Source organism: Mustela nigripes, chromosome 13, assembly GCF_022355385.1.
Source record: "Mustela nigripes isolate SB6536 chromosome 13, MUSNIG.SB6536, whole genome shotgun sequence".
NCBI lineage: Eukaryota > Metazoa > Chordata > Mammalia > Carnivora > Mustelidae > Mustela > Mustela nigripes.
Genome location: NC_081569.1, coordinates 41,832,340 through 41,859,692, shown reverse-complemented (window position 1 = coordinate 41,859,692; position 27,353 = coordinate 41,832,340). Strand labels below are relative to the sequence as shown.

The 27,353-nt window shown below is 34.0% G+C and overlaps 1 protein-coding gene across 3 annotated transcripts in view; it reads left to right on the top strand.

Moving 5' to 3' along the window:
• The window catches only part of VPS13C (vacuolar protein sorting 13 homolog C), a 183,204-nt gene that overhangs the window by 74,221 nt on the left and 81,630 nt on the right, over window positions 1–27,353 (top strand). For all 3 annotated transcript variants that reach the window (XR_009399065.1, XM_059372078.1, XM_059372079.1), the window contains 14 exons: window positions 2,389–2,518; window positions 3,268–3,346; window positions 3,921–4,060; window positions 7,355–7,508; window positions 9,300–9,379; window positions 10,869–10,928; window positions 12,157–12,316; window positions 13,077–13,193; window positions 14,410–14,513; window positions 14,722–14,889; window positions 15,358–15,662; window positions 17,401–17,548; window positions 22,697–22,805; window positions 26,246–26,382. Coding sequence is in view for 2 of the 3 variants with exons in the window: in XM_059372078.1 (XP_059228061.1) it covers window positions 2,389–2,518; window positions 3,268–3,346; window positions 3,921–4,060; window positions 7,355–7,508; window positions 9,300–9,379; window positions 10,869–10,928; window positions 12,157–12,316; window positions 13,077–13,193; window positions 14,410–14,513; window positions 14,722–14,889; window positions 15,358–15,662; window positions 17,401–17,548; window positions 22,697–22,805; window positions 26,246–26,382 (1,891 nt within the window). In the remaining variant the exon portion in view is untranslated. The remainder of the gene's footprint in view (window positions 1–2,388; window positions 2,519–3,267; window positions 3,347–3,920; window positions 4,061–7,354; window positions 7,509–9,299; window positions 9,380–10,868; window positions 10,929–12,156; window positions 12,317–13,076; window positions 13,194–14,409; window positions 14,514–14,721; window positions 14,890–15,357; window positions 15,663–17,400; window positions 17,549–22,696; window positions 22,806–26,245; window positions 26,383–27,353) is intronic.

Here is a 27,353-nt window from a genome sequence, read left to right as displayed (position 1 = left end):
TGTGGGTTAAGCCGCTGCCTTTGGCTCAGGTCATGATCTCAGGGTCCTGGGATCGAGTCCTGCATCAGGCTCTCTGTTCAGCAGGGAGCCTGCTTCCCTTCCTCTCTCTCTCTCTGCCTGCCTCTCTGCCTACTTGTGATCTCTCTCTGTCAAATAAATAAATAAAATCTTAAAAAAAAAAAAAGAAAAAAAATACCTTTAAAAAAAAAAACAAACTCAACTACTAAAAGCCTACCTTTAACTGGAAGCCATACTGATAATATGAACAGTTGATTAACACATATTCTGTGTATATGTTGTAGATTCTTTTTATAATAAATCTAAAGAAAAGAAAATATTACTAAAATCAAGGAGAGAAAATACAATTACAGTACTGCATCATATTTATTGAAAAAAATCCACATATAAGTAGACCCATAGAGTTCAAACCCAAGTTGTACAAGGGTCAACATCTCTATTTATGAGAGTACTTGTGCTTTCATTGTCTTTGTTTCAGAGTATCAGGGTAATGTTGGCCTCATCGAGTGAGTTTTTTGGAGGAAGTTGTGTAGAATTATTTCTTCTTTATATGTTTGGTGGAATTGATTAGTGAAGCTGTCTGGCCTTGAGTTTGTTTTTTGGGGGAGAGGTTTTTTCCCCCCATTTTATTTTCTTTCCAGTGTTCCAGCATTCATTGTTTATGCACCACACCCAGTGCTCCATGCAATACGTGCCCTCCATAATACCCACCACCAGGCTGACACAACTCCCTACCCCCCTCCCTTCCAAAACCCTCAGTTTGTTTTTCAGAGTCCACAGTCTCTCCTGGCATGTCTCCCCCTCCAATTCCCCCTAACTCACTTCTCCACTCCCTCTGGGGGAGAGTTTTTAACTGCAAATTTAGTGTATTCCTTAGTTAGGGGGCTATTTAGATTTTTTGGAGTGATCTTTGGTAGTTTGTCTTTTAAGGAAGGAATTTGTCCATCTTTGCTTCTTGTCATAGGATTGTTCATGTATTATTGTATTGCCTTTTGAATACATAGAGAATTTGTAGTGATGCTATATTTCTCACCCTGCTGATGTTAGTAGTTTATTTCTTTTCTCTTTTTTTTCCTGATCAGTTTATCAGGTTTGTTGACCATCTTCTGAAAAAAATCAGCTTTTGGCTTCAATTATTTTCTCTATTGCCCTTCTGTTTTTTATTTCATTGATTTCCACTCATGTTTATTATTGCTTTTTCCACTTTGGCTTCCTTTGGGTTTCATTTGCTTCCTAGTTCTTTAAGGTGGAAGTTGAAAACACTGATTTAAGACCTTTCTTCTTTTCTACTATAGGCATTTAATGTTGTAAATCTCTCTTGAAATACTCCTTTACTTTACATTTTGAAATAATTTAGTCAGTAAGCTGGGGTCTTTCTAGGTCTTCCCTCATTTGTTTTCCATTTATCATCTGTCTTTTGTTGACTAATGTCCAGTGTCTTTTAAACCATTTTTTTTGTGTATTTTGTCCAACTTTGTAGTTATTTTAGGTGGGAGAGTTCATCCAGTCCCTCTCTCAGAGATGCTTTTAGTTTTATGTAATGTTTCACAAATAACAAAGAAGCATCTTTACATATTTATGGTGCTTTCAACTTACAGAGTACTTTTGTAGGAAGTTCAGTATTTTGAGACAGGAAAAGCCAACTGGCCTCTTTTGGTTTGTGCATTATACACAATATCATTCTTCATATAATGGTTAGGCATCTGTCAACTTGAGCTCTTCACAGCATAGTTGGCAAGTCAAAGATAAGCAATAACTGGAAGGAACTTCATGAGCAGCAAACGGGTGCCACAAAGCTATTATGAAAGATAAACCTAGGCAGTTATGCTGAGTAGGGAAGCAGAGTAGAAGCAAGTGCCTAGAAGTAACTAATGAAAGCACAGCCATAACTCAGCAGTGAATAAAACAGAGGTCCTCAGGGTGCTTATATTTTATTCAGGAGACATAAAATAAGCTATATATATATGACATGTCAGGTACTGGTAAGTACTAGAAAAGGAAATAAGACAAGGCTAGGGGATAGAGAGTGATGGAGTACATACTCTTAGATATGTATAATGTAAAATCTTTGCCAGGAAATAAAGAATGTATAGTGGTTTTAAAAATTAGACATTGTGTTTGAAAATATTCATAAAAATTAGTTAACTTTAAAAGATTTGGCTGCTAAAGAGGGATACATTAAAAAGAATTATCTGGAAACTTGGCTTACATAGAACCTCATTTTCTGACAATGTTTATTGAATGAGGCATTAGTTAGATTAAAGCATGTCCAGAGTCCTTTGAGTCCACAGTATAGTCTCTAATCTGTTTGCCCCTCCATAATAGAGAGAAGCTGGACCTTAAAACCTTACAGTTAAATTGTATTTTTAGATTGAAAGTATCCGGAGGACTTCCGTTGGTGCATGTGAGAATTTCTGACCAGAAGATGAAAGATGTGCTCTGTTTGGTTAACAGTATACCCTTGCCACAGAAATCCTTTGCAGAGTCTCCCGAGAGACAGGTAAATGGATATAATAAAGGTGCTACATCTTTACATTTGCATATGGTGATGTTTTTCACTTTTTCTGAGTTAATTTGTTTTTAAATATTTTTTAGGGCCAGTTTCATGTATTTGGTATACTTGTGAAGTTTAATGTTGATTCTACACAAAAGCACATATGACATTGAATAGATGAAGTTTGAAGCCTGTTTTCAGTACTGTTTAGAGTGGTGGTAGGAAGTCAGCGTTAGAGAACAAAGGGAACAAAAATATGTAAGTGAAAGGAAAAGATGTTTTCACAAATGGAAGAAATGTGTTTAAGTAAAATTAGATATAAAAATCTTCCTTAAAATGTTACAAAATAGAATAATTTGTGTGTAATTTTCTTACACATTAGACTTAAAACTTGTAGATAACTTTAATTGGGAATTGATCTTTACAGCATAAAATAAGTGTTGAATTTCCATTTACTTTGAAATGAAATTTGAGAGATCCCACCAATGTTGATACCATTTTCTGGGAACCTATAATACAGATGCACAGTTAGTATTGTCAGAGACAGCAACTGAATGACACACTATGATAAGTAGATTTATCTACTTACAATCTACGATTGTATAATGTGCTTTGTTGGAAGATTTGTGTATTGTGTGTGTATGTCTTTCCATCTCTCTCTGTCCTCCACTACTTTTTCAATATTTTTCTTATTTATGTACATTTGGATCCTGCTAAATCAGTATGTTAAGAAAACATTTTGTATTCTTTGCTAGGTATCCTCAATTCCTATTATTTCAGATAGAACAAAAGACCTACTTGGTACTTCACTGTTGCTAGATGGACTAGAATCAGGTAAGGAAAGTAAATTTTTTAATTAAACTAAGCCTATAGAAATTTGTATATAGAGATAAAATTTTCAGAAAATAAAGAAATTTTGGAAGTGTTAAAACAATTCACTGGCTTAGTTCTAGTTGTTCTACTAACAGAGTCATTTTGAGTCACTTTAAAATTTTCTTTAAGTTCAAGTTAGTTAACATATAGTGTATTATCAATTTTGGGGTAGAATTTAGTGATTTATCAAGACAGTATGGTACTGGCACAAAAACAGACACATAGATCAATGGGACAGAATAGAGAATCCAGAAATGGAGTCATGCCCAACAGTTATTTATATTGAGTGTGGAATGAGGGAACTGAAGTGAAAAACAGAACTATTGAAGAAAAAAATGATAGGGTGGTTCAGCCTTTAATATATGATTATCACATACCAGGTTGGGTCACTTGGTGGGACTTCGAAAAGCATTGTAACTGTATTCTGATTCTGAATATGAAGATTTTATCTAATAAATGAATTTTACTTTTGAGAAATTTGAGTGTTTTATACAGTTTTCAGTGGACAGTCTTTCAAGTCGAATGTGTTTTTTAGAGTCTGATGATGAATATTTTGATGCTGAAGATGGAGATACACAGACCGGTAAAAGTGTGAGAAGTTCAGAACTTAAAAAAGTTGCAGAGACCCCAAATGAGGAGCTTATTAATCTTTTACTAAAGTTTGAAATTAAAGAGGTATATATTTTTGTTTTGCTCATAAATAAATATATGTTTGTCATGACTATCCTTGTAAACTGTCTCATGATAGATCCAAACACTAAACATATCAAAATATGATACTCTGTCTTCCCTACTTCCTAACAGTTCCCTACTACCCACAGTTCCAAGAAAATGAAATGTTACTTTGTAAAAACCAATATGAGAGTGATCTCATATCTAATGTATTCTGGAAAAGCTCAAGATACCTAAATGAGATTTTCTTTTCTATAGAAAATTTCTATGGCATGTTTAAATTAATGTTTTTTTTTACTTTTAAACTAAATAATATGCTTATTGTTATGTTTATAATTCAGAAAAGTGTAAACAGCCTACATTTTTAGCATGTCTTTATATCCATTGAAAATCTTGTAATAAAAAGAAATATTGATATGGAAAGATGGTTACAAAATATCATTATTTTGGAGAAAAAAAGGAGATTATAATACCAAGGACATCGTGATTCTATTTAGAAATTACACATACAGCTTTTTTTTTTTGAGAATGCATGATGGACAGCATTTATTTCTGTGCATTGGAATTATAGTTTCTTATTTATGTCTGTTTGCCTTTCCATGTACTCTAAATTTTTAATAATAAATATGCACTGCTTTGATAATAAAGCACAAAGGTATAAAAAGATGTTTCTTATTGACTGGTTTATATTCCAGTGTGAGATCATGTCCTAAAATGTAATGTCGGAAATAACAGATTTTAATTGTGTATATAAATTCCTCTAAGTATTATTGGTATTTGTTTAAAGGAAATATATATTATTTATCTTTAGCCTTCTTTGACTTCTTTCTTTCAAATGCCCATCTAACATATCAGAAAATTCCTTGATGCTAACTTCAGAATACATTCAAATGATTGCTCTTCTTTTTAACTGCACTGTCCAAGTCACCGTCTTGCCTAGACTAGTGCAATAGCCTCATAATTGTTTCTCTGCTTCCATGAAGTACTCTGTTCTCACCACAGTAGCCAGAATGATCCTTTTTTTTTAGAGAGAGAACATGTGAGGAGTTGGGAGAAGGATGGGCAGAGGGAGAGGGAGAGAGAACCGAGCCTGATGCAGGGCTTGATCTCACGACCCTGAGATCATGACCTTGAGCCAAAATCAAGAGCTGGACACTTAACTGACTGAAGCACCCAGGAGCCCTCAGAGTAATAATCCTTTTAAAAAGATCATGTCATTTCACAACCATCCACTGGCCTCCATCTTAATTAGAGTAAAGGGTTAAGTCCTTCCCATGGCCTGCTAGGCCTTACATGGCATGTGGCTAAGCCCGTGTGACTTCTTTAGATTCATCTTCACTTCTCTTCTGCCTTGCTCACTTTGCTCCAGTCGCATTTCTTTCATCCTTCCAATAAATATTCATCAAATGTCATCATGGAGTGCATTGTTTTACATACCACAGTTACAGCAGCAAGCACAAAGTTCTTGCCTTATGGAGCTTACACTTCCCTTTTGTTTTTCCTTATATATACCAAAGCATATTCTTTGTGGTTGCTGGGGTATTTTTTTGGATTTTGTGATTGTTGTTGTTGTTTTGCCTGGAACACCCTTTTTCTCTATGATTTGATTCTTTACTTCTATTAGATACTTGCTCAAGTGCCATCTTATTGGAAAGGCCTGACCACCCAATATAAGGAACCTTCACTCTTTTCCACTCTTCTTACAATATAAGCTCCATCAGGACAAGGACCTTGTCTGTCCTGATCACTTTGATGTTCCTAGTGGCTGGCATGGCCTTGTACATGGTAGATGATGTCCAATAAATATTTTATGGAATATTGAATGAATAAAATGATAAACAATGATAATTAGAATCATCTAAGAAAAAATGGTTCTGTTTTTCCAAATTTGACTTCTTTTGCCATTTTGAAGTTTTAAATGTTGCTGTAGTAAAATATATTAAAATTTTTCTTTATATCTTAGTGCATGTTTAGAAAATTCTCCTTGATTACAAAAATATTTACCCATAATTTAATATATTATTTTATTATTTCATTGCTTTCACTTAAATCACTGATTTCTCTAAAATTTATTTTTGTATAACAACTCTGTACTGAATATCTTATTATACTATTATTATTTCTATTTTTCAGTTGACACTCCTAGTTTTTCTTAAGTACATATCACTGCCAGTAGTGTTATTTTTGCTTTTTTTCAGTGTTTACATTGTTCTGGTTATTATTGCTACCTAACAGGCTATCCAAAAACATGATAGCTTAAAACAACTGTTTTATTTTGCACTCAGAGTATTATGGATTAGGAATTGTGGAAGGGTCCAGTTTAGCAATTTTTTTTAAGAGCGCGGCTTGATCCCAGGACCCTGAGATCATGACCTGAGCCAAAGGCAGATATTTAACTGACTAAGCCACCCAGGCACCTCCCAGCTTAGTAGTTTTTGTGTATAGTTTTTTATGTGGTTGCAGTCAGATTTGCTGGAGCTACAGTGACCTGAAGCCTCAGACGGTCTCAGAAGTGTCTCACTCATGAGACTGGCCCTTGATACTCACTGTTGGCTGGGAGCTCAGCTGGGACTATTTGAAGTGCCTGCTCATGGCCTCCTGAACATGGCAGTGTCTGGGTAGTTGACGTTTTTACATGGCAGCTAGTTTCCCTTCAGTATGCATTCTCAGGCAGAAGTTTTATGGGCCTTTTTAAATTCCTCTGTAGTGTGTTGATTGAAATAGTCACAAGCCTGTTTAAATTCAAAGATAGTAGACAAAGATCTCTATATCTTGATGGAGTATCAAAGAACTTCCATGTTTTAAAAATTACCACATAAATGTTTTGGTTTTGATTGGCTAAATATACTGGATGTTATATCCAGAATAAATTTAAATAGTACTATAATAGTGAATACCCTGTCTTACCTTTTACTTTAATGGGAATGCTTTTTTTTTTAATCAACACACATGATTTAAACATGATGATAGGTTTAAAAAAGATAGGTTTAAATATCTAAACATGATAGGTTTAAGAAAAACATACTAAGATTCCATACATACCCATTTCTACTAAATTAAGAAAAGTAAATCAATAATTGATGTGAAATTATATCATGATTTTTAGTAGCTGTAGTAATATTCTGAACAACAGAATTTAAGGTGATAATTTCCAGTCATAGTAAATAACTTTATGGTAGTAAGAAAGTATGAACAAAGCTTCTATTATGTTCATGATGATCTATATGAAGAAAAATTTTGTTCTTAAGCATGATTCTAAAATTCATCAAGCTTTTATTGTCTGTTCTGATCTTTTAGGTGGTTTTGGAATTTACCAAACAACAGAAAGAAGAAGATACAATTCTAGTATTTAATGTTACTCATTTAGGAACAGAGGCTACAATGAGAACATTTGATATAAATGTGGTATCTTATTTAAAGAAAATCAGCTTGGATTACCATGAAATTCAAGGTAATAGTCATAAAAATAGAAGTAATGGTTAATAAATACAATATCACTTTGACTATCTGAAACACTTGTGTATCTAATAATCTTTATAATAAGTAATAGCACTGTTATAAGAATTTAATAAATAATAGCTCATTTAACCCTTATGACAATGTTATTATCTCCAATTTACATATGAAGAAGCTAAGGCATAAGTTTTATATAATATAACCATGGTCATACTGCTGGTTAGTTGCCAAACCATGATTAAAATCTTGGAAGTCTGGGTTTTTTTTTTTTTTTTTTAATTTTTAAAAATTTATTTGACAGAGAGAGATCACAAGTAGGCAGAGAGGCAGGCAGAGAGAGAGGGTGAAGCAGGCTTCCTGCTGAGCAGAGAGCCCAATGCGGGGCTTGATCCCTGGATCCTGAGATCAGGACCTGAGCCAAAGGCACAGGCTTACCTCCACTGAGCCACCCAGGTGCCCCTGGGTTTGTATTCTTAAGTACTATGATCTACTGTCTTAGGGAGTCCATATAAATCTCCTTTATATATGGAATACTATTCTCATTTTACAAAGATAGGTCAAATAAGGAGGGATTAAGTGGTTTATTCCAGACCATGCATTTTATGAATGACAAAGCCTAGAATTTATCTCTGATCTTATGATATTAAAGTCTTTGTTCATTCTGTTGAATAGTGTTTATATATCAGAAGCAGTACCAGGTTATAAAAGCTAGAATGAAAGATAAAATTCATTATTTTGGAAGCTCTTATGGTTTATTTATTTCAGTGTACATCTTGTGTGCTAATTAGGTATTTGAGGAATGATGGAATGGGTGAATCTACAGTAATTACTTAATATTTTCCTAACATTTTAGTCAAATATAAAGTCTTATTTCTGTTATTTTTTAATAGTTGAAACTAAAACATCTCAGTTTAGAAGAAAAATCATTTATATGCTAGTCAGTTTCTGTTAAGTACTATCTTTGGGTGAAGTTTACATTACTTCTTGAGAGGAAAATGTAAAAATTTGCTAGATTGTTTTTTCCTTTAGGGAAGGTTATGTCCTTGAAGGTGAAGTAAAAATTCTGAGATTTCTCAGGAGCAGAATTACAGAACTGCAAATAATAACAGATGGGTAAAATGGTACATAAATTACTTCTTCAAAGCTTTTTGAGGCAGTTCCTTGGTATGTCTATGTGAAGAATATAGAGGACATCTAGTAGTATACCTGTAGTTTTTAAATTAAAAGAAATTTAGCAATTTCCCTCCCTTAGAAAATACTTTCTTTTCTAATAAGCCTTCTCTCTTAGCTTAAACAAAGGAAAATTATTTAAATTTCTTCAATATGAATGAAATATTCCTAGAATTTTATAACTCAATAAGGTATTACATATTTTTGTAGTTCTGTCTTGTTATATAGTTGAGAAAGCTGAAGTTGAGTATCTCCTAGTAAGGGTAGAGAAGAACTAGAATTAATTTTTATTAATTCTTAAACTTACAGTCTTTCTACTGCCATACAAATGCACATAGGTCCTTAAAAATTATCTAGGGAGGTATTGATTAAGTTTTGAACACAGATATAAAATCAGATGAAAATAAATATGCATGTTTTTAAGTAAGCTGGATGCTAAAGGTAAGATCAGTATTTAGATTGCTTTATTTATTCACCAGTGCATGAAAATATGTGCAGATAGTCTTTTATAGCTTAACTAACAACATTTTTTAAAAAGATAAAGACATACAGAAAATTCCAATCTTAAAAAAAGAGCAGTTTATTTGAAACACTTTTTTCTTTTTTTTAAATCTAGGATCCAGAAAGAAACCCCTTCACCTGATTAGCTCATCTGATAAACCTGGATTAGATCTCTTAAAGGTAGAATATGTTAAGGTAAGGAACATAGAATGTTTACATATTTATTGTATACTCTAAACTGTCTTCTGGAAGGAAAAAGATGACAGCAGATTAGTAAATGCTCTAGGTGTTTGTCATAGGTTTTAATCACAGGGATATCCACTGTTTCTTTTTCCATTTTTGTGTTACTTTCTCTTTCACTTAAGCACAAAGTAGGACCATTAAGAAGTCACCAAGCTCCCGATCCCCAAAGATGGAAGCTTGGGATGACATAGGATGCACTCCTGTCTCTTGGGGCATATTCACCTGCTTATAGTCATTGTATATGTAGGTGATATTTGACTGAGTGTCCTTCATCAAAAGGGATAAAGTCAAATTTGATTGGGTTCTGAAGAGAACTGCCAGGATTGTGAAGGGACTGAAAAGGTATCATATCAGAAATGCCAAAGGAAGTAATGGTATTTAGCTTCATTCGAGATTAGTTTGATTTGTTTAATCATTCAACAACTATTTCTTTGTTTGTTGTTTTTTTGTTTTTTTTCAACAACTATTTCTTGAATGTCTTTGTCAGGTTCTGTTAGGCACTTGGGATATAGAGATGAAAAACATTCCTTGTTTTCAAGGAAATTATGGACTTGTAGGAGGATAGGCAAGTAGATAAAAATTAAAATATAATGTGATTGATTCTCTCACAAAGAAGAGCATAAAAAGTTTATTTCATTGAAAAGGCGGAGATGGGTGCCTGGGTGGCTCAGTTTGTTAAGCATCTGCCTTTGGCTGGCGTCATGATCTCAGGGTCCCAGAATTGAGCCCCACATTGAACTCCCTGCTCAACAGGGAGTCTGCTTCTCCCTTACCCTCTGCCTTCCCCACCCTGCACTCTCCCACTCATACTCACTCTCTCTCTCTCAAATAAATATATAAAATCTTAAAAAACAAAACAAAAAAAAAAACAAAAAAAGCAGCCGAGAAATTGGCCTAGCCAGAAGCCTTCTCACGAGAGGTAGAACTGAATTTACTGTGGATGTTCCCAAGAGAGAGAACTTGAAACAATGGATAATTATGATGGGAGATAGATTTTTGACTTAGATTGAAGATTTAATTAGAGCAAATTTCTCTTAAGATTAAATTTGAAAGAAAATGAGGTTTCTTTCACTGGAGAGAACCTAAAATAGATTTCCCAAAGTTACAAAGGGATTCAAGGTTAGGTGATGGATGGGCTAGATGACCTTTAAGCCTACTAGCCTTCAGAACCTAGATGTCCATCAACAGAATTTTTAATTCTAGTCTCTAGCTGTAGTTTCCCAGAAGTAAATATTACTGTGGTCTTCCGTATTTGAAGAGGAGAATAAATTTGCAGTACTGTAACAATAAATAATTTGGCTATTAACTTAAAATAATGACAATATAATTAATTATATACATAAATTATAGTTCTGAATAATATAAAAAATAAAGATCATATATAAGTGATTTATTTACTTTGGTCATAAATACTTCTTTAGAACTTTTGTTCTTTTTTTAGGCTGATAAGAGTGGACCTAGTTTTCAAACCACCTTTGAAAAAACTGAACAAACACTTAAGGTAAAAAATTTTGTTAAAAGAATATATCTTATCTGAAAATAACTTACTGTGGCAGGCTCTAGTATCCTGTGGGGAATAATGACTATGTAATTTGATGAAATTATCAACACCCAATAGAAGTTATGAATTAATCTCATAGATACCTACCATCCTCTATATTTATCATTGAGTATCATAGAGCTGATGTTTTAACTTACTGTGGCACATCCTAATTATTTCTTATAAAGGGAATACTCGAGATGACAGAACTTTGATCTACAAAGAAACAACAGGATTTTAAACAAATCATATTCTATACTGCTGTTTAATACAGGGCTAAGAAAGTACGCAAAATACAAGGAGATATGTTGAGTACTTTTAGAGCCACATTAACATAGTCATATGGAGGAAGAGAAGGCAAAATTCTAGTTGTGGGTTACATTAAAAAAATAACTAGATAGGAATTTTTGGTTGTACTTTTGAGAGATGGGAGAATCTATTGAATATTGTGAACCTTCCCTTTTATAGTTTTTTATATACATTTAGTGCTTTGTGGCCATAAAATGAAATTCTTTTATGTAGGCAAAGATCTTTAAAATTTCTTTCATTTGTTATTAGAAAACCACATATTTCTGAAAGCATTTTTTATTGGTGTCTTAGCTTTCTGGAGTCATTGTTTTTAAAAATGTAACTAATTTTTCTAAAAAAAAGTAACATTTTTCTATGAGATATATTTTCTATCTATTTAAATGATAAGACCATTATTGTGGTTTTAGAAGACAATTTAGTAATTGAGAACTCCCTTATAATTGTACTTTTATATTTAAATATCATGAATATCACATTTGAAGTCATTTCTTGACCTAGTATTAATGCATGGTGATTTTGGAGTTTCATGATCTAATTTACATGTTTTATGTAATCATAATAAAGAGTCTGTGAAGATCCAAAAACATAATCGGCATCAGATGACCATGACAAGTAGATCATAAGCTCCATGTTAATTATGCTTGGGAAATGGAGTAATTAGGTTACTTTGATATTCATAGGAACTCAGTGTGTGTAAGTGTGATTTACTGTGCATATATTTCAGTTTAAGGAGTCTGGGCTATAAATCTTGATCTCATCTCTCTTCCTTCCAAGCTGTGGAAGCGGTAATAAAAGCCTAGCTAGAAGCCTGTCAGGTGCATGATGGATATTATAGGTATAATTGGCCTGGAAAAAAATTTTCTTTTTAAAACATTTGTAGGTGGCTTTTTCATCTTTAAATCTGTTGCTGCAAACACAAGCTCTTCTGTCTTCTATTAATTACTTGACAACCATAATCCCATCCAATGACCAAAGAAGCGATTCCAAAGAAGTACAAATTTCAGACGAGAAGCAACAAAAAAATTCAGCTCTACAGAAAGGTATGAAAGACACTTTGTTGCTTGTTAACAAGCATATTAGAATTCTAGAGGGAAACGAGGAATCTTAGAGGTCATTTAGTTCAGTCTTTTGTGTGCCATTTTCCCCACTTCTGTCCTTTTCTTCAAACAAAATCATATGTGGATAACTGCTATGTAAGGCAAAGGACTAGTACTGTTTATCAAAAAAAAAAAAAAAAAATACCCGTTTTTATTCTTTGGTGCTGGTGGGGATACTTTAGGTGGATAATAGGGAAGAAACCCTATATTTAAATTGAGCTCTTCTTCCTATCATTGGCTCCTGAAGAGGCTCCACAGAGGGTTAGTTTTCCCTTCCATTTTACAAATAAGGAACTATTTACAAATAAGACCCAGAGACATGAGCTTAGGGGTGCAGGGATAGCATCTACTTGAACAAGAGCCCAGGTTGCGGATCAGAAAGAATTCAGTTTAAATCCTGACTCTTCTACTTATATTAATTGACCAAAGGTGCATTATTTAGCTTCTCTGAGTTTCAGTGTCTTTATGTTATTTATTTTGTGTCTTTTTCTTGCTGTTAAGTTATTAAAGTAACATATATCATTACAAAAATGAAACTATACAGAATATGTAAAGCAAAAAAGATATTTGGAATCTGTAACAACTTGAGAATTTTATGATTTCTTAAAACAGAACTGTGGATCACTTAATTTGAGGAAGAAATCTTTAATAGAGTTTGAATTACTAGAATCCCACATGATAGAATGCTTTGTTTTATTTTTAGTGGCTGTATCCTCTAAAGATAGGGACATTATTGACTTCAGGCTGTTTGCCAAATTGAATGCTTTCTGTGTCACTGTTTGCGATGAGAGGAACAATATTGCTGAAATCAAGATTCAAGGTAAAAGTTTTCACACTGTTAAAAATTGTTTAAAAGATAACTTTTTAAAAAAATGTTAAAGAATATGTATAGGAGGTCTCTGAGCTGTGAAAACTGGATAATTTTTTAAAGATTTTATTAATTTATTTGACAGACAGAGATCACAAATTGGCAGAGAGGCAGGCAGAAAGAGGGGCAGGGGGCAAGCAGGCTCCCTGCTGAGCAGACAGCCCAGTGCAGAGCTCCATCCCAGGACCCTGAGATCATGATCTGAGGTGAAGACAGAGGCTTACTTAACGCACGGTGTAGATGCTGGTCAGAACCTGACCATCAAATTGAAACACACATACTAGTATTTTGAATCTTTCTGAGAGTTGTCTTGGAAGTGAAAAGAGATATTAATGTCCATGTGGGGATGCTGATGATGAGCTGGGATAGATGTCAATCCAGAATTCAGATTAAGGTCTGTGAATATGCTTTATCTTGGTACAAATCCAAAACAACCTTATAATGAAGAGAAAACCTGTGAGCCCATTATGCTCTTTTAAGCAAAAGCTGCTAAAAGTAATCTCTTTTTCAACCTTCAAAACATTGTGATCTTAGAAACGTAAAGAGTATTTTTTTTTGTTTTTTTAATTTTTAATTTTTTATAAACATATATTTTTATCCCCAGGGGTACAGGTCTGTGAATCACCAGGTTTACACACTTCATAGCACTCACCAAAGCACATACCCTCCGCAATGTCCATAATCCCACCCCCTTCTCCCAAACCCCCTCCCCCCAGCAACCCTCAGTTTGTTTTGTGAGATTAAGTTTAATGAAATTCTTGAATAACTTAAAGACCAAAAAATCACTTTTTTGTTGTTGTTCTTTCCAAGCTGGCAGTGTATCTATAGTGAATTTGATTCATGAAACTTAAAGCTTCTGTGTAAATGACTGGATATAAGATATAAAGGATTTCCTAAAACCCCAAGATAATCAATTTGTTCTAGGTGTAGTTTTTTCAGAAGGTTGAAAATTTAGGTAATTGACTTAAAAATGAATTTATAGGTTTCACTGTTTATAACAATAAAAATATATAATATTGCAACTTATTTATCAATTGGGAGTTCAAATATAGTTAAATTTAAAAAAAAATTCCCAAATAAAATTATACAATGAGAAGAAACATCTTAATATCTTATTATGGTATATCTTTAGAAATTATAATAATATAATTTTTTTTTTTTTTTTTAGGTCTTGATTCTTCTCTTTCTCTTCAGTCAAGAAAACAGTCACTATTTGCCAGACTGGAAAATATTATTGTCACAGATGTTGATCCTAAGACAGTCCATAAAAAAGTAGGTGTAATAAGTAGATAGCTAATATGTTTTGATAATTAAATATGATATTTTATTTTTAAATATACTTTAAGAGATATTAATGAAATATGTTTTCATATGCAAGTGTTTGCTTCTGTAATGATTAAAAATGTAAGCCCCTTTTAAATGAAACTGTATTTTGTCATTATTCTCTTGGACAGAGTACATTCAAATCTCTGCTTTTCAGGCTGTATCAATAATGGGAAACGAAGTTTTTCATTTTAACTTGGATTTGTATCCAGATGCTACTGAGGGAGAGTCCTATACTGACATGTCCAAAGTGGATGGAGTGGTATCACTAAATGTCGGCTGTATTCAGATTGTGTATCTTAATAAATTCCTCATGTCACTTCTGGTAAAATCTCTATTTATATATTGATTTTTCAACTTAGAAATAAGTAAGTCTGATAGTTGTGATTGCAGATCCTACAACTTTGGGTTTTAGGATGTGCATTGTTTTGATTGTAGATGGTATTTATGTTTTAATGTAGAGGTCACAACCTCTTTTTAACAGCTGAAATCTGAGTCACTTAATGATTTTTGTCTGGAACTAGACTTATTTTTTGCTAACATAGTGAAACCAAATTTTCAAGTAAGGAAATACTGAAAATGCTTTTATCCCCACTTCCCTTCCTCAGCCAGATATCCTTAGTCCTTATCAGGTAACTCATAAATACAGATGAATGTTCAGTGATTGCTTCCTAATTCTAGATAAATAAGACTCAATTGAAAGTTATGTATCAAAAAATAGCGCATAGATAAAAAAGATTCCATTATTAATGACCTGCTTGTCATTTTCTCCTTTTATACTTTGTGTCTACAGAACTTCCTGAACAATTTCCAGACAGCCAAAGAGGCTGTAAGTGCTGCCACTGCTCAGGCTGCAGAAAAGGCTGCCAGAAGTGTGAAAGATCTTGCCCAGAGGAGTTTTCGTGTTTCTATCAGTATTGATCTGAAAGCACCAGTTATAGTCATCCCACAGTCTTCCGTTTCCACTAATGCAGTAGTGGTCGATCTTGGGCTAATCAGAGTTCAAAATAAGTTTAGTCTGGTGTCTGGGGAAGACTATTTAAACCCTCCAGTAATTGATAGAATGGACGTGCAGCTAACAAAGCTCAAGCTCTCTAGGTATATTCTATTGCAATAATTATGGATTTAAGTATTTTATTTAGCATTTTCCATGACATTTTGTGTACATTGAAATTCATACCGATAGTGGTTCTGTTGCACAGATAGTTTATTTATTTATTCATTTTTTAAAAATATTTATTTATTTATTTATTAGAGAGCGAGTGATAGCAAGAGAAGGCATGAGCAGAGCTTGGCAAGAGGGAGAAGCAGGTTCCTTGCTCAGCAGGATGCCCAACGATGTGGGGCTTTATCCCAGGACCCCAGGATCATGACCTGAGCAGAAGGCAGATATTAATGGTCTGGCCACCCAAGGGCCCCTCAATGGTTTATTTTTTAATCAGCTTTTTATTTTGAAAAATTTCAAGCTTACAGAAAAATTCCAGAAATACTACCATGGACAGACTTAACAGTCCTTCACCTAGGTTCATCAGTTGTTTACTTTTGCTTTAACTCTATGCACATTATTATCATTTAAAACATCTTTTTAATTTTTCCAGTTGAGATGAAATTTATATATTTTCTTAGTTTCATGTGTATAACATGATTCAGTGTTTGTATATATTGTGAAATGATCACCACCATAAGACTAGTTAACATTCATCAGCACACAGTTATGATTCTTTTTCTTGTGATGATCTTTTAAGTTCTACTCTCTTTGAAACTTTTAAATATACAATACAATGTTATTAGCTGGTCATCTTGCTGTACTTTACATCCCCAGAACTCAATTTATTTTATAACTGAAAGTTTAACATTTTTTGCTGAACCTTTTGAGTATAAACATCTTAGCCCTTTGCTCTAAATGCTTTAGCATGTGTCTCCTCAGAACAAGAACATACATCCTCTTATATATCCATGTTGCAATTTTCAAATTCTGGAAATTTAACACTGACAGTAATATCTAATAAGCAGTCAATATTCAAATTGTACCAGTTGTTCCAGTAGTGTCCATTATAGTAATTTTCCCCTTGGTCCAGGATCACGTATGGCAGTATCCCATAATAGCGAGAGGGATTTTTATAATGATAGGTACTTCCTCTGGAATAGTTCTTCAGTCTTTCTTAGTCTTTTGTGATGATGACAATTTTGAAGAGTACAGTCTAGTTATTTCATGGAATGTCTCTCAGTATGCTTTTGTCTGAGTGATTCCTCATGATTTAATTGAGCTTGTATATTTTTGTAAGTATCTCTGTAAGTAAAGATGTATCTGTAGAGCTCCTACCAGATGAACATGAAAGTCTCTATACAATACATTTTAAAATCATTTTCTACCCCATCCAAGGAGATTTTGTTATCCGAAATAAAAAAGGAAAATTATAAGGCATGTCCAGAAAATAATTCTAGAGAAGAGCTTTTTCAAACTCTTTAGAAAATGTTGTTCATCTTGTCATTTAAAAAAAAATCTCTGTATGCATGTATACATGTATACAATATATACATATATTCAGTACAATACAAATCCAGTCCTTGTACAGCTGTATTTGATGATTCCCCCCTATATTCAACAATATGAATTTCTTTTTAAAATTTAATCCCTATGTGACCTACTGTTTGAAGAATGGCTGATTATGTATCTGTCCTTAAAGTGAACTGTTGATTGAGATTAGAAAATATTTAAATAGCGCTGTTTCAAGTCACTGTTTGGAGCAGCAACTTTTGATTTTATGTCTTTTTAATGATAGGCTGCATTTCCCTTCTATGTTTATGCATATATATCAATTATATTTTTAATCAGGACGGTGATCCAGCCAGGCATCTCCCATCCTGATATTCAGCTCTTGCAACCAATTAACTTGGAATTTTCTGTAAATCGGAATCTAGCTGCATCTTGGTATCACAAAGTGCCTGTTATAGAAATTAAAGGACATCTTGAGTCAATGAATGTAAGTTTATGAGTGAAAAAAAGTCATTATTCAAGTTTTAGATTCTGAAGACTTTCTTATTATAAATCAATATAATATGTGAAATATTTTCTGATTGGCATACAAAAAGTTTCAATAAGATATTGTCCAAAAAGATGTTTATTATTTAGCAGAATTTAATCTTCAGTTAAGTGTTACCTAACATTTATATATGTATGTATGTATATATGTACAATTGATAAACAATGTTAGTTTTGGGTGTATAACATAGTGATTCAACATTTATATACATTGCAAAATAGTTACCATAGTTAAGTCTTTTATCATCTGTCATCTTACAAAGTTAATATCGTATTATTGAATATATTTTCCATACTATATATCACATCCTCATGACATTAAATTATAAGGGAAGTTTTCACTTATTAATCCCTTTTACCCATTTCATACCCCAGTTCCCCTTCGCCTCTGGGAACCACTAATCTGTTTTCTGTATCTATGAGCCTGGTTTTTGGGTTTTTTTAAAAATTTTTACATATAAGAAAACCATGCTGTGTTTGTCTTTCTCTGACTTATATCATTAGACCTGAATGTTTTCTTTGGATAGAAAAGCAGTAGTGGAATTGCTGGATCACATGGTCGTTCTGTTTTTTGTTTGTTTGTTTGTTTTTTTTTAAGGAACCTCCATACTGTTTTCCATAGTGGCTGTCCCAGTTTACATTCCTGTCAACAGGGCTTGTGGGTTCCCTTTTCTCCACATCCTTGCCAGTACTAGTTGTTTCTCGTCTTTTGGGTAATAGCCATTCTGAGTGGTGTGAGGTAATATCTAAATGTGGTTTTGATTTCATTTTCTTGATGAGCAATGATGATGGGCATCTTTTCATGTATTTGTTGGTCATTTCTGTGTCTCTCGGAAGAATGTCTATTCAGATCCTTTGTTCATTTTTAAACCAGATTGTTGGGTTTTTAAAAATATTTTTATTCATTTATTTGACAGACAGAGACCACTAGTAGACAGAGAGGCAGGCAGAGAGAGGAAGGGAAGCAGACTTCCTGCTGAGCAGAGAGCCCGATGCAGGACTCGATCCCAGGACCCTGGGATCATGACCCGAGCGGAAGGCAGAGGCTTTAATCCACTGAGTCACCCAGGTGCTCCAGATTGTTTTTTTATTACTGAATTTATGAGTTCTTTATATATTTTGGATATTAACTGCTTATCAGATATATGTTGTGCAAATATCTTTTCCCATTCAGTCAATTACCTTTTCATTTCAATAATGGTTTCTTTATCTATGCAGAAACTTTTTAGTTGATATAGTTTCAATTGGTTTGTTTTCCTTTTGTTGCCCTTGTCTTTAGGGTCAGATCTAAGGAAAAATCTTTAAAGACAAATGTTAAGGAGCTTAACCCCCCCCCCCCTTTTTTAGGACCTTTATGGTTTTCAGGTCTCACATTTAAGGCTTTCATCCATCCAAGAAAGTGGTCCAATGTCATTCTTTTACATGTAGCACTTAAATTTGAACACATCCAAAACTCTTCCCACCCCCTACAGACTTTGTTTTTGATGTCCCTTTTTACATGTTTTATTTTTACTGCTTTTGTTCTTTAACATTTTTTGTAGTTTTATAAGTGATTAATCCACTACCTTTACTATATATTTACATTTTCCAGTGAGATTTTTGCTTTCGTATGTTTTCTCTTTATTAATTAGTGCCATTTCTTTTCATCTTGTCTTTTTTTTAGCATTCTTGTAAGACTGGTTTAGTGGTTATGAACTCTTTTTACTTTTGCTTGTCTGAGAAACACTTTTTCTTTCCTTCTACTTGAATGATAAACTTGGTGGGTAGAGTGTTCTTGGTTGAAATTTTTTTTAGTACTTTAAGTATGTCTTGCTACTCCTTTGGCTTGTAAAGTTTCTTCTAAGAAATTTGCCAGTAGACTTATGGGGTTTCCCTTGAACTTAACAAGTTGTTTTTGTCTTGCTGATTTTAAGATTCTCTCTTTATCTTTTATTTTTGACATTTTAATTATAGTCTGTCTTAGTATAGTGCTCCTTGGGTTCATCTTTTTTTGGCACTCTCTTGGCTTCCTGGACCTGGATGTCCATTTCCTTCCCTAAGTTAGGGAAGATTTCAGGCATTATTTTTTCAAAACCTTGTCTGCCTCTTTCCTCTCTCTTCTTTTCTGAGACCTCTATAATGCTAATGTTCTTCTATTTATTATTGTCCCAAAAGTCCCTTAAGGTAGCTTCATTTTTAAAATTTTTTTAAATGTTACTCTGAGTTCTGTTCTTTATCTTCCTGTTCACTGTTTACAGATGTGCTCTCCTTTAGTCTGCTGCTGAACCCCCCTGGTGTATTTTTCAGTTCCCGGTTTTTGTATCTTTAGTTCTCTGACTTTTGTTGTTGAAGTTTTCACTGTGTTTATCTTCTGAGTTCAGTGAGTACCTTTATGATCATAACTTTAATTCTTTATCATGTAGATTGCTTATCTCCATACCATTGAGGTGTTTTTCTGAGGTTTGTCTTTCTGAGGTTTGAAAATATTTGTTTCCTCATTTTGTGTGACTTTCTGTGTTTGTTCCTGTTTATTAGGTGAAACAACTGCTTTTTTCAGTCTTGAATGAATGGTCTGTTTGAGTGAGGATTCTTCTCTTTCAGCCTTACCATAGCTTGTGGTTGTCTCTTGAACTTTTGTGGTTGTTGAAACCACCTGACTTATTATTGGTATGCCCTCACTATTTAGAGCATACCAAGATCTGTCAGTGGATCCAAGTAGAGGAATTTTATTTAGCACCTAGTTTCAGGCTGATTGGAAGTCAGACCCTCAGGCAACAGCTTTTAAAATATGCAAACATATACAGTCCTGTGGGACTGCAGTCATAATCTCTGCTGGGCTCTAGACTAGACTAGAAGATCTGGATGTGTCCATTGAGCAACAGCTGAAGAAATTGGTGTATTGCATTGGTATATAAATGAGTATATGAACTCCTTTCTGGGAAGTCTTGTCTAGCTGTAATGAGGCCAAAAGGATGTGCAAGGGTGGTGTCTCCTTGCTTTCATACCCTGAAAGCTCCTCTTTGGTCTCTAGATGTGTGGGAAATCTGAAGTCTGTCCCATAGGCTGATGCTCAAGGTTGAGTGACTAGGTCTTTTTCACAGGCTGAGAATGTGTTTTAGTCTGCTGTCTGTGTATTGCCATGGGGGTGGTAACTTGCCAAGAACTGTCTTTCTGATTGTTACAGTTCTGTGGAGCTCTGGAACACCAGTCCTCTTGGCTGGGAGGGCCAGGAGATCGTGGGTGTTCCCTCTGTGGATTGCATAATCCTGCTGGCTTTAGGAAGACACCTGTGAGTGTAGGTTGCAGGGCATGCTCACTGGCTTCAGAAAGGCAGTGGGAAAATGTCTTGACTGTGTGTGCCCATGAGCTTCAGCAGCAAAACAGTCTAGTGCCTTGTTTGTCTGTGTACTGACTTTAGGCTGGGGGTGGGAAAATGCCAGGACAGCTCACCAGCTCCAGCCATGGGTGTGTCATGACTGCCTGCACTTGCAAACATTAGCTCCAAGTGAGAGAACTCCAGCACACTTTTGCTCTCTAGCCCAGGCAGGTTGCAAGGGAGCACTGCAATTGCCAGGGCACTCCCACCTCAGCAGGTGTTGTGACTGCTCCCCAACTCATCCCAGCAAGGCTCTGGGAGGGTGCCCTGTCTGAGCTCTCCTGTCGTGCTAGTGGGCTCTGTGGAGAGTACAACAGGGCATCTGCTAGCATGTCAGTCTCCCATGAGTATTTCAAATGTCTCCTGCTCTTCCAGCCATTGCCCCCAAATCAGCAAGTGAATTTCCCTCAAATATATTCTAGGTGTTTTTCAAACTGCTGTTTTTTCGTTGGATCTTGGGACAAACCCTTTAAGAGGGGAATCTCAGTTTGGGACCCCTAGAGGTCAACCCTGTTTATTTTCCAAACCAGACATTCTGGGGGCTTCTCACTTTGGTGCAGATCACAACTCTTCACTCTTCCATGAGAAGTGCCTGTCTGGTGAAATCCTTCTCTTTGGGGCGACACAACACTGGGAGTATATAGGCTTTAATGGGAGACCATGTCTCTCTGCCTCTCCAGCTCATCTTAGTGTGGTCCTTTTATCTTTTGCTTTGAGGAGCCATTCATCAGGATTCAGGTCTTTCTCAGAGAAGAATGATCCATATGTAGTTGTAGATTTAGTGTGTACATGGGAGGTGAGTTCAGAATCTTCCTATGCCACCATCTTGGACCCCTCTTCATTGTTTAATTTTTAAATTTGCTGTATGTACACAATAGCAGAGATCTCTGTATAAATTATTAGTATATTGCATCTCATTTTATGTGTTCTATACCCATACTTTTAATTTTAGTATCCCCATAGCATTGAGGGGAAAACTTGCTTTTCATATTAAAGACAGCCTTTTTATTTCATTGGAGTTGTTATTTTTAAAAATGTAGAATTTTCATTTTTTTCTGAATTTAGTTACTTTTTAAAAATGATATGATCTCTTTAATCATCATCTTTCATTATAATTTATATAAGTTAAGTAGATGGAACTAATACAGATTTATAAATCACATTTTTAAAATGAACGAAGTAGTGAAATACTTGAGTGCCTAGTGAATATATAATTTTTGTGTTAAGATTATGCTTTCTTCAATATCTTGTAAATTGTAATTTATTTTCTATTTTAAAATTGTTTCATTTTATCTATTTTTAAAGGAATTTTTAAAAAGGATTTTATTTATTTGAGAAAGAGAGAGAATGAGCAGGGGCAAGGGGTAAAGGAAGAGGGAGAAGCAAAATCCCTGCTGAACAGAGAGCCTGATGCAGGACTTGATCCCAGAACCCTGAGATCATGAACTGAGCCACTCAGGCACCCTAAAGGAATTTTTAAGAAAGACTTTATTATTTATTTGATATATATAGAGAGAGAGTACAAACAAGCAGGGGGAGCAGCAGGCAGAGGGAGAGGGAGAAGCAGGCTTCCTGCCGAGAGGGGAGCCTGACATGGGGCTCCATTTCAGGACCCTGAGATAATGACCTGAGCCAAAGGCAGGCACTTAACCAACTGAGCCAACCAGACACCCCTAAAATTGTTTCATTTTAAAATGAAATGTCTTTATCTTTTCTTTTAATCATATTGCACAGGTTAATCTCAATCAAGAAGATCTTAATCTTTTATTTAGAATACTAGCAGAAAATCTTGGCGAGGCTACTGAAGACTTAAATAAAATGAAACCAGGAGTACAGAAGACAGGTAAGAGACTGACAGTAGGGGGCATAATCCACATAGCTATTTATTTTACAATTTAGCAGGGGAGATAGACAATAAAAATGACATAAGCCAATATATACTTAAAAATTGTGATTTGTATTACCATGAAAACAGAAGATGTTTATTTGTTGATTAAATATTGCATAAAACTGTAGTTAGTGCTGATGGACTCTCTTTAGTTATGGCAACAGTTATTTATAGGTTCAGAACTTTTTCCAAGTTGTATTAAGTTAGGAGGAACCATAAAGAAGCATTTTAAATCTGGTGGATTCCTGGAATAATTATTGAAATTGCATTTATACAAATAAAAACATTCAAAGTTGGCAGCAGGCTATGGTAGCATATTTAATCTGATTTTTAAATTAGGTTTTATGGTAAAATATCTTTAAGAATTGAAATATTTGATAAATTAGCCCTCAGCAAAGAAAATACTGAAAAATTGTACTGCAGTAAAAACTTAGAGAATTTGTTAGTTGCAGTGGCATTTTGACTTAAAGCAAAGTAACTACCAGACCTAACTGCTTTGTATATGTATGTTACATACACACAGACATATAGTCAATTTTTTCAACCAAATGGCACTATCCTATAAATGTGTATATGTGTATGTATTTCTGCACTTTCCTTTTTTCTTTCAAATAACAGTTTATCTAGGTGTCCATTCTTTATCTGTAAATATATTATGTGTAGATCTGTTTTATTCTTTCTAATGGCTTCCTAGATTAAATTCTCTTGAAGTATTACAATTTATTTAGCAAATCTGTGTTGATGGACATTCCAGATTGTTTTCAGTCTTTCACTCTCACCACATTGCATTGAATATCCTTGTCCATACACTTTTACAAGTACACATGTATCTGTAGGGGAAACACCAGGACTACTTGATTAAAGGGTTCTTAATTTTTATTAACTTAATATATGTTAAATTAATGAATTTAATTAACTTAATTGAACATTTTTGACACATTTTGCCAATCGCTCCCCTTAGAACTTGTAGTAATTTTGTACTCCCACCAGCTTGTTTTTCTATATTAAAATTTTTGCTAAATTGCTAAATGAAAAATTGTATCTCACTATTTTTATTATTTAAAAAAAATTTTTTACTGTATTGCAGAGCATAAACAGTAATAAAGACCACATATCTTAAGTGTACAGTTCATTGAATTTTTATGTATAGCTATACCAGATAGCTAGTAATTACCATGGTTAATACATAGAACATTTCCAGCTTGCCCCAGAAGGGCTCCCTATGCCCCTTCTTAATCAGTACCAAACACCCACCCACCCTCAAATCCACCCAGAATTAACTGCCATCCTTATTTGTAATACCACAGGTAGATTAGTTTTGCCTGTTCTTGAGTTTCACATAAATGGAGTCATACAGAATGTACTCTTTGGTTTTCGGCTTCTTTCAGTCATTATTTTGTTCGGGAGATTCCTCTGTGGTGTTGTGTGTAGCTGTAGTTCTTTCATTCATTCATTAATTCGTTTGTTTATTTTATTGTGTTATGTTAGTCACCATACAATACATCATTAGTTTTTGATGTAGTGTTCCCAGATTCATTGTTTATATATAACAGTCCTGTGCATATTCAACTTCCGAATGCAGTAGTATTTATTTTATCCATTCTATCTTTGATGGAAAGCATTTGGTTTGTTTCCATTTTTGACCGTCTAGAATAAAGATGCTATAAGATGTTATTTTACATATCTTTTGTTATATTTATGTACTGTCTTCTTTTGGTTTTATAGTTAAGCTTCACAGGTTAGGCTCATTTGTTAGCTTACATTTAGCTGCAGTAACTTATGCCATATTATACCAAATGATTTTCTGAATGGTTGTACCAATTTACCAGCAATGTATGAGACTACTAGTTGTTTCACATTCTCTGTGGTCTTTGATATTGTCAGTAATTTAAAATTAGCCATCCTGGCTGATATGCAGTAGTATTTCTGTGGTTCTTATTTATTCCCTGATTACTAATGAAACTGACACCTTTTCATAGGGTTACTGGCTATTTGGATATCCTTTTCAATGACATGACCGTTGAAGTCTATTAACCATTATTTTTATTGAGTTTTTTTTTTCTTAGTGATATATTGGAGTTTTTTGTTCATTCCGGATATGAGCCCATTGTTGGTTTTGTGTATTGTATGTGTTTTTGTTGAGATAGTCATAGATATATCATACCCCTGTGATTTGCTTTTCATTCTTAATGGGTCTTTTATGAGTAGAATTATTAATTGTAATGAATTCCAGTATATCATTTTTGAAAGTGGTTAGTGCTTTTTATTTCTTATTTAAGAATCTTTGCCTATTTCAGGAATTATTTTGTAAAAACAAAATATTTGTTGAAATTATTTCCCCTGGATCACACTCTGGAAGAGTGCTGGAATAAGGTGATAGTTAAGAAACACCCTGTGTGTCTTTCTCAGAGTTAGTAATTGACAGCAGTGGTTCGATATGGTTTTCTGGTACAGTTTATGGTATAGGATTCTTGTGTTAGTGATCATAGATAACGTTAACTCCAGTAATATTAGTAACTAATGTAATGTTATTGAAGGTTAGTTGAGAGTAAAGGCAATCATGAAACTGAGGAGTTTGGAATCTACCATTTGCCATCTCTGTGATGTTGGGCAATGTCCTGAATCTCTTTGAACCTCAATTTGCTCATCTGTGAAATGAGGACAGTAAAGTTTTTATTTTGAAGGGCTGATAAAAGAATGAAGTGAGACAATCCGTATATCGCCCTTAGCATAGTGACCAGCACAGAGAGGTAAGTACTTAGCAAGAGTTATTATTAGTTTTCTCTATTACAGTTTAGAAAACAATTTTATTGCATTTCTGAGTATGTGAATTTTAGCACAACAATTTAGTTTCATATAGCTTTCTTTTTGCTTTTTGTATGGTAGAAGAGATTGTAACCATCCCTCCCGTTTTTTTCTTTTCTAGCCTTAACTCTTGTTATCCGCCTCATGATTTAAGCATATCAAACTCTGTTTCCAAAATCTATCATGATGTGCTATTTACAATTTCCCCACAATCTCTTAACCTTATTCTTGAATGTCTTCTCTGTGTGAGGAGGTACTTAAGCTCTACCTGAATGATAACTCCTTTATTAAACCTTTCTTGACCTCCCCATAACAACTTCATGTTCTGTATTTTCTGCAGTATTCTATAGTTTATTAACATTTGCCTACTTAATGTAACCAGGAATGGCCCACTTCTTTTGTTTGTTTGTATTTGAGATGTATATGTCTCTTCTACTAAACTATAAGCTTTCTAAGGGCTGGAGCTATGTATTACTGATTTGTAGATTTTCAGTGCTTACACAGGTCCAGAGTACTCATACATGTCCTCAATTAGTATTTGTGGAAAAAATGTGTGGGTAGAAGTGAAAGAATTTCTTTTAAATCTTTAGGTGAAATTAAAGGGCCACTTGAAACCTCTACAGCAAAACAAGATGTACATGCTTCGCAAGTTACTTTAACAGCTGAAGTGGAAGAAATGAGATCTATAGACATCATTAATGTGCTGCTGAATTTTGAAATCAAAGAAGTATGTAATTTTCATCTGTTTCTGTAAAGTGAATAAATAATAGATATTTGGAATTACCTCTACTAAAACTTAAAGATTATTGATATGCATGAAAAAAATCTTAACACAGGCTATTTATAATTTATATGTAGCAGTGTGCAGTTTGTAGTAAATTTGAGAGTTTATGAAAGATGAGCTCTATTTGAGGTATACAATGTTTCACAGAGAACATGGTAACATGTCCTGTAACATGCTTTCTAAATGATTATAGGACACTTGGGGTGTAGATTGCTTTGGATTCCATATAAGAAAGTTAGGAAAAGGAAGTAGTGACAGAAATCCTTTGCAAATTTTAGAAACCCTTGATAGAACAAAACATGGTATATCTACATTTTTTAAGTGTTGTATTACCACTATCTGCTTTCTATCTGCAGATCTTTGAGGAAATATTAAATGGATTTTCCTCTTTTGTATTCACACATTAATATTCATTGCATGTGCTAAGTGCTGAGGATACAAAATTAAAAGTCAAAGACTCTGATTTCTAACAAGAAAACAATTAAAATTTTGGAAGTGCTCCCATTAAAAATGTACCTAAGGAGCTTGTGTCTCTGATAGTAAGGAGGGGGCATCTAAGCAGGCTGAGAGTGTCAGGGCAGATTATCTGGAGGAAGTGACATTTGAGATGAACCTTTAAGGAAGAGTAAATAGAGTCTGAGAAAAGGGGATCAGGAATTGGGCTCGGGCAGGGTTAAGGTGTGAGTATATGAGAAAGTACTGTAGATAAAGGGACTTGTAACAACTTCCTGCAAAATCCCTTCATCATTAATGGAAGAGGTTATGTTCTTCCTCTGAGTTAAAAATAATAAACTTTAAAACAAATGGGTTCTACTTTTCTTATCTGAAATATATGCTTTGCAACTAATTTCTTTCATCTTAAAACTGTACTGTTTTTCTGGTTAACATTAGAGTTAACTGAAGATACATACGCT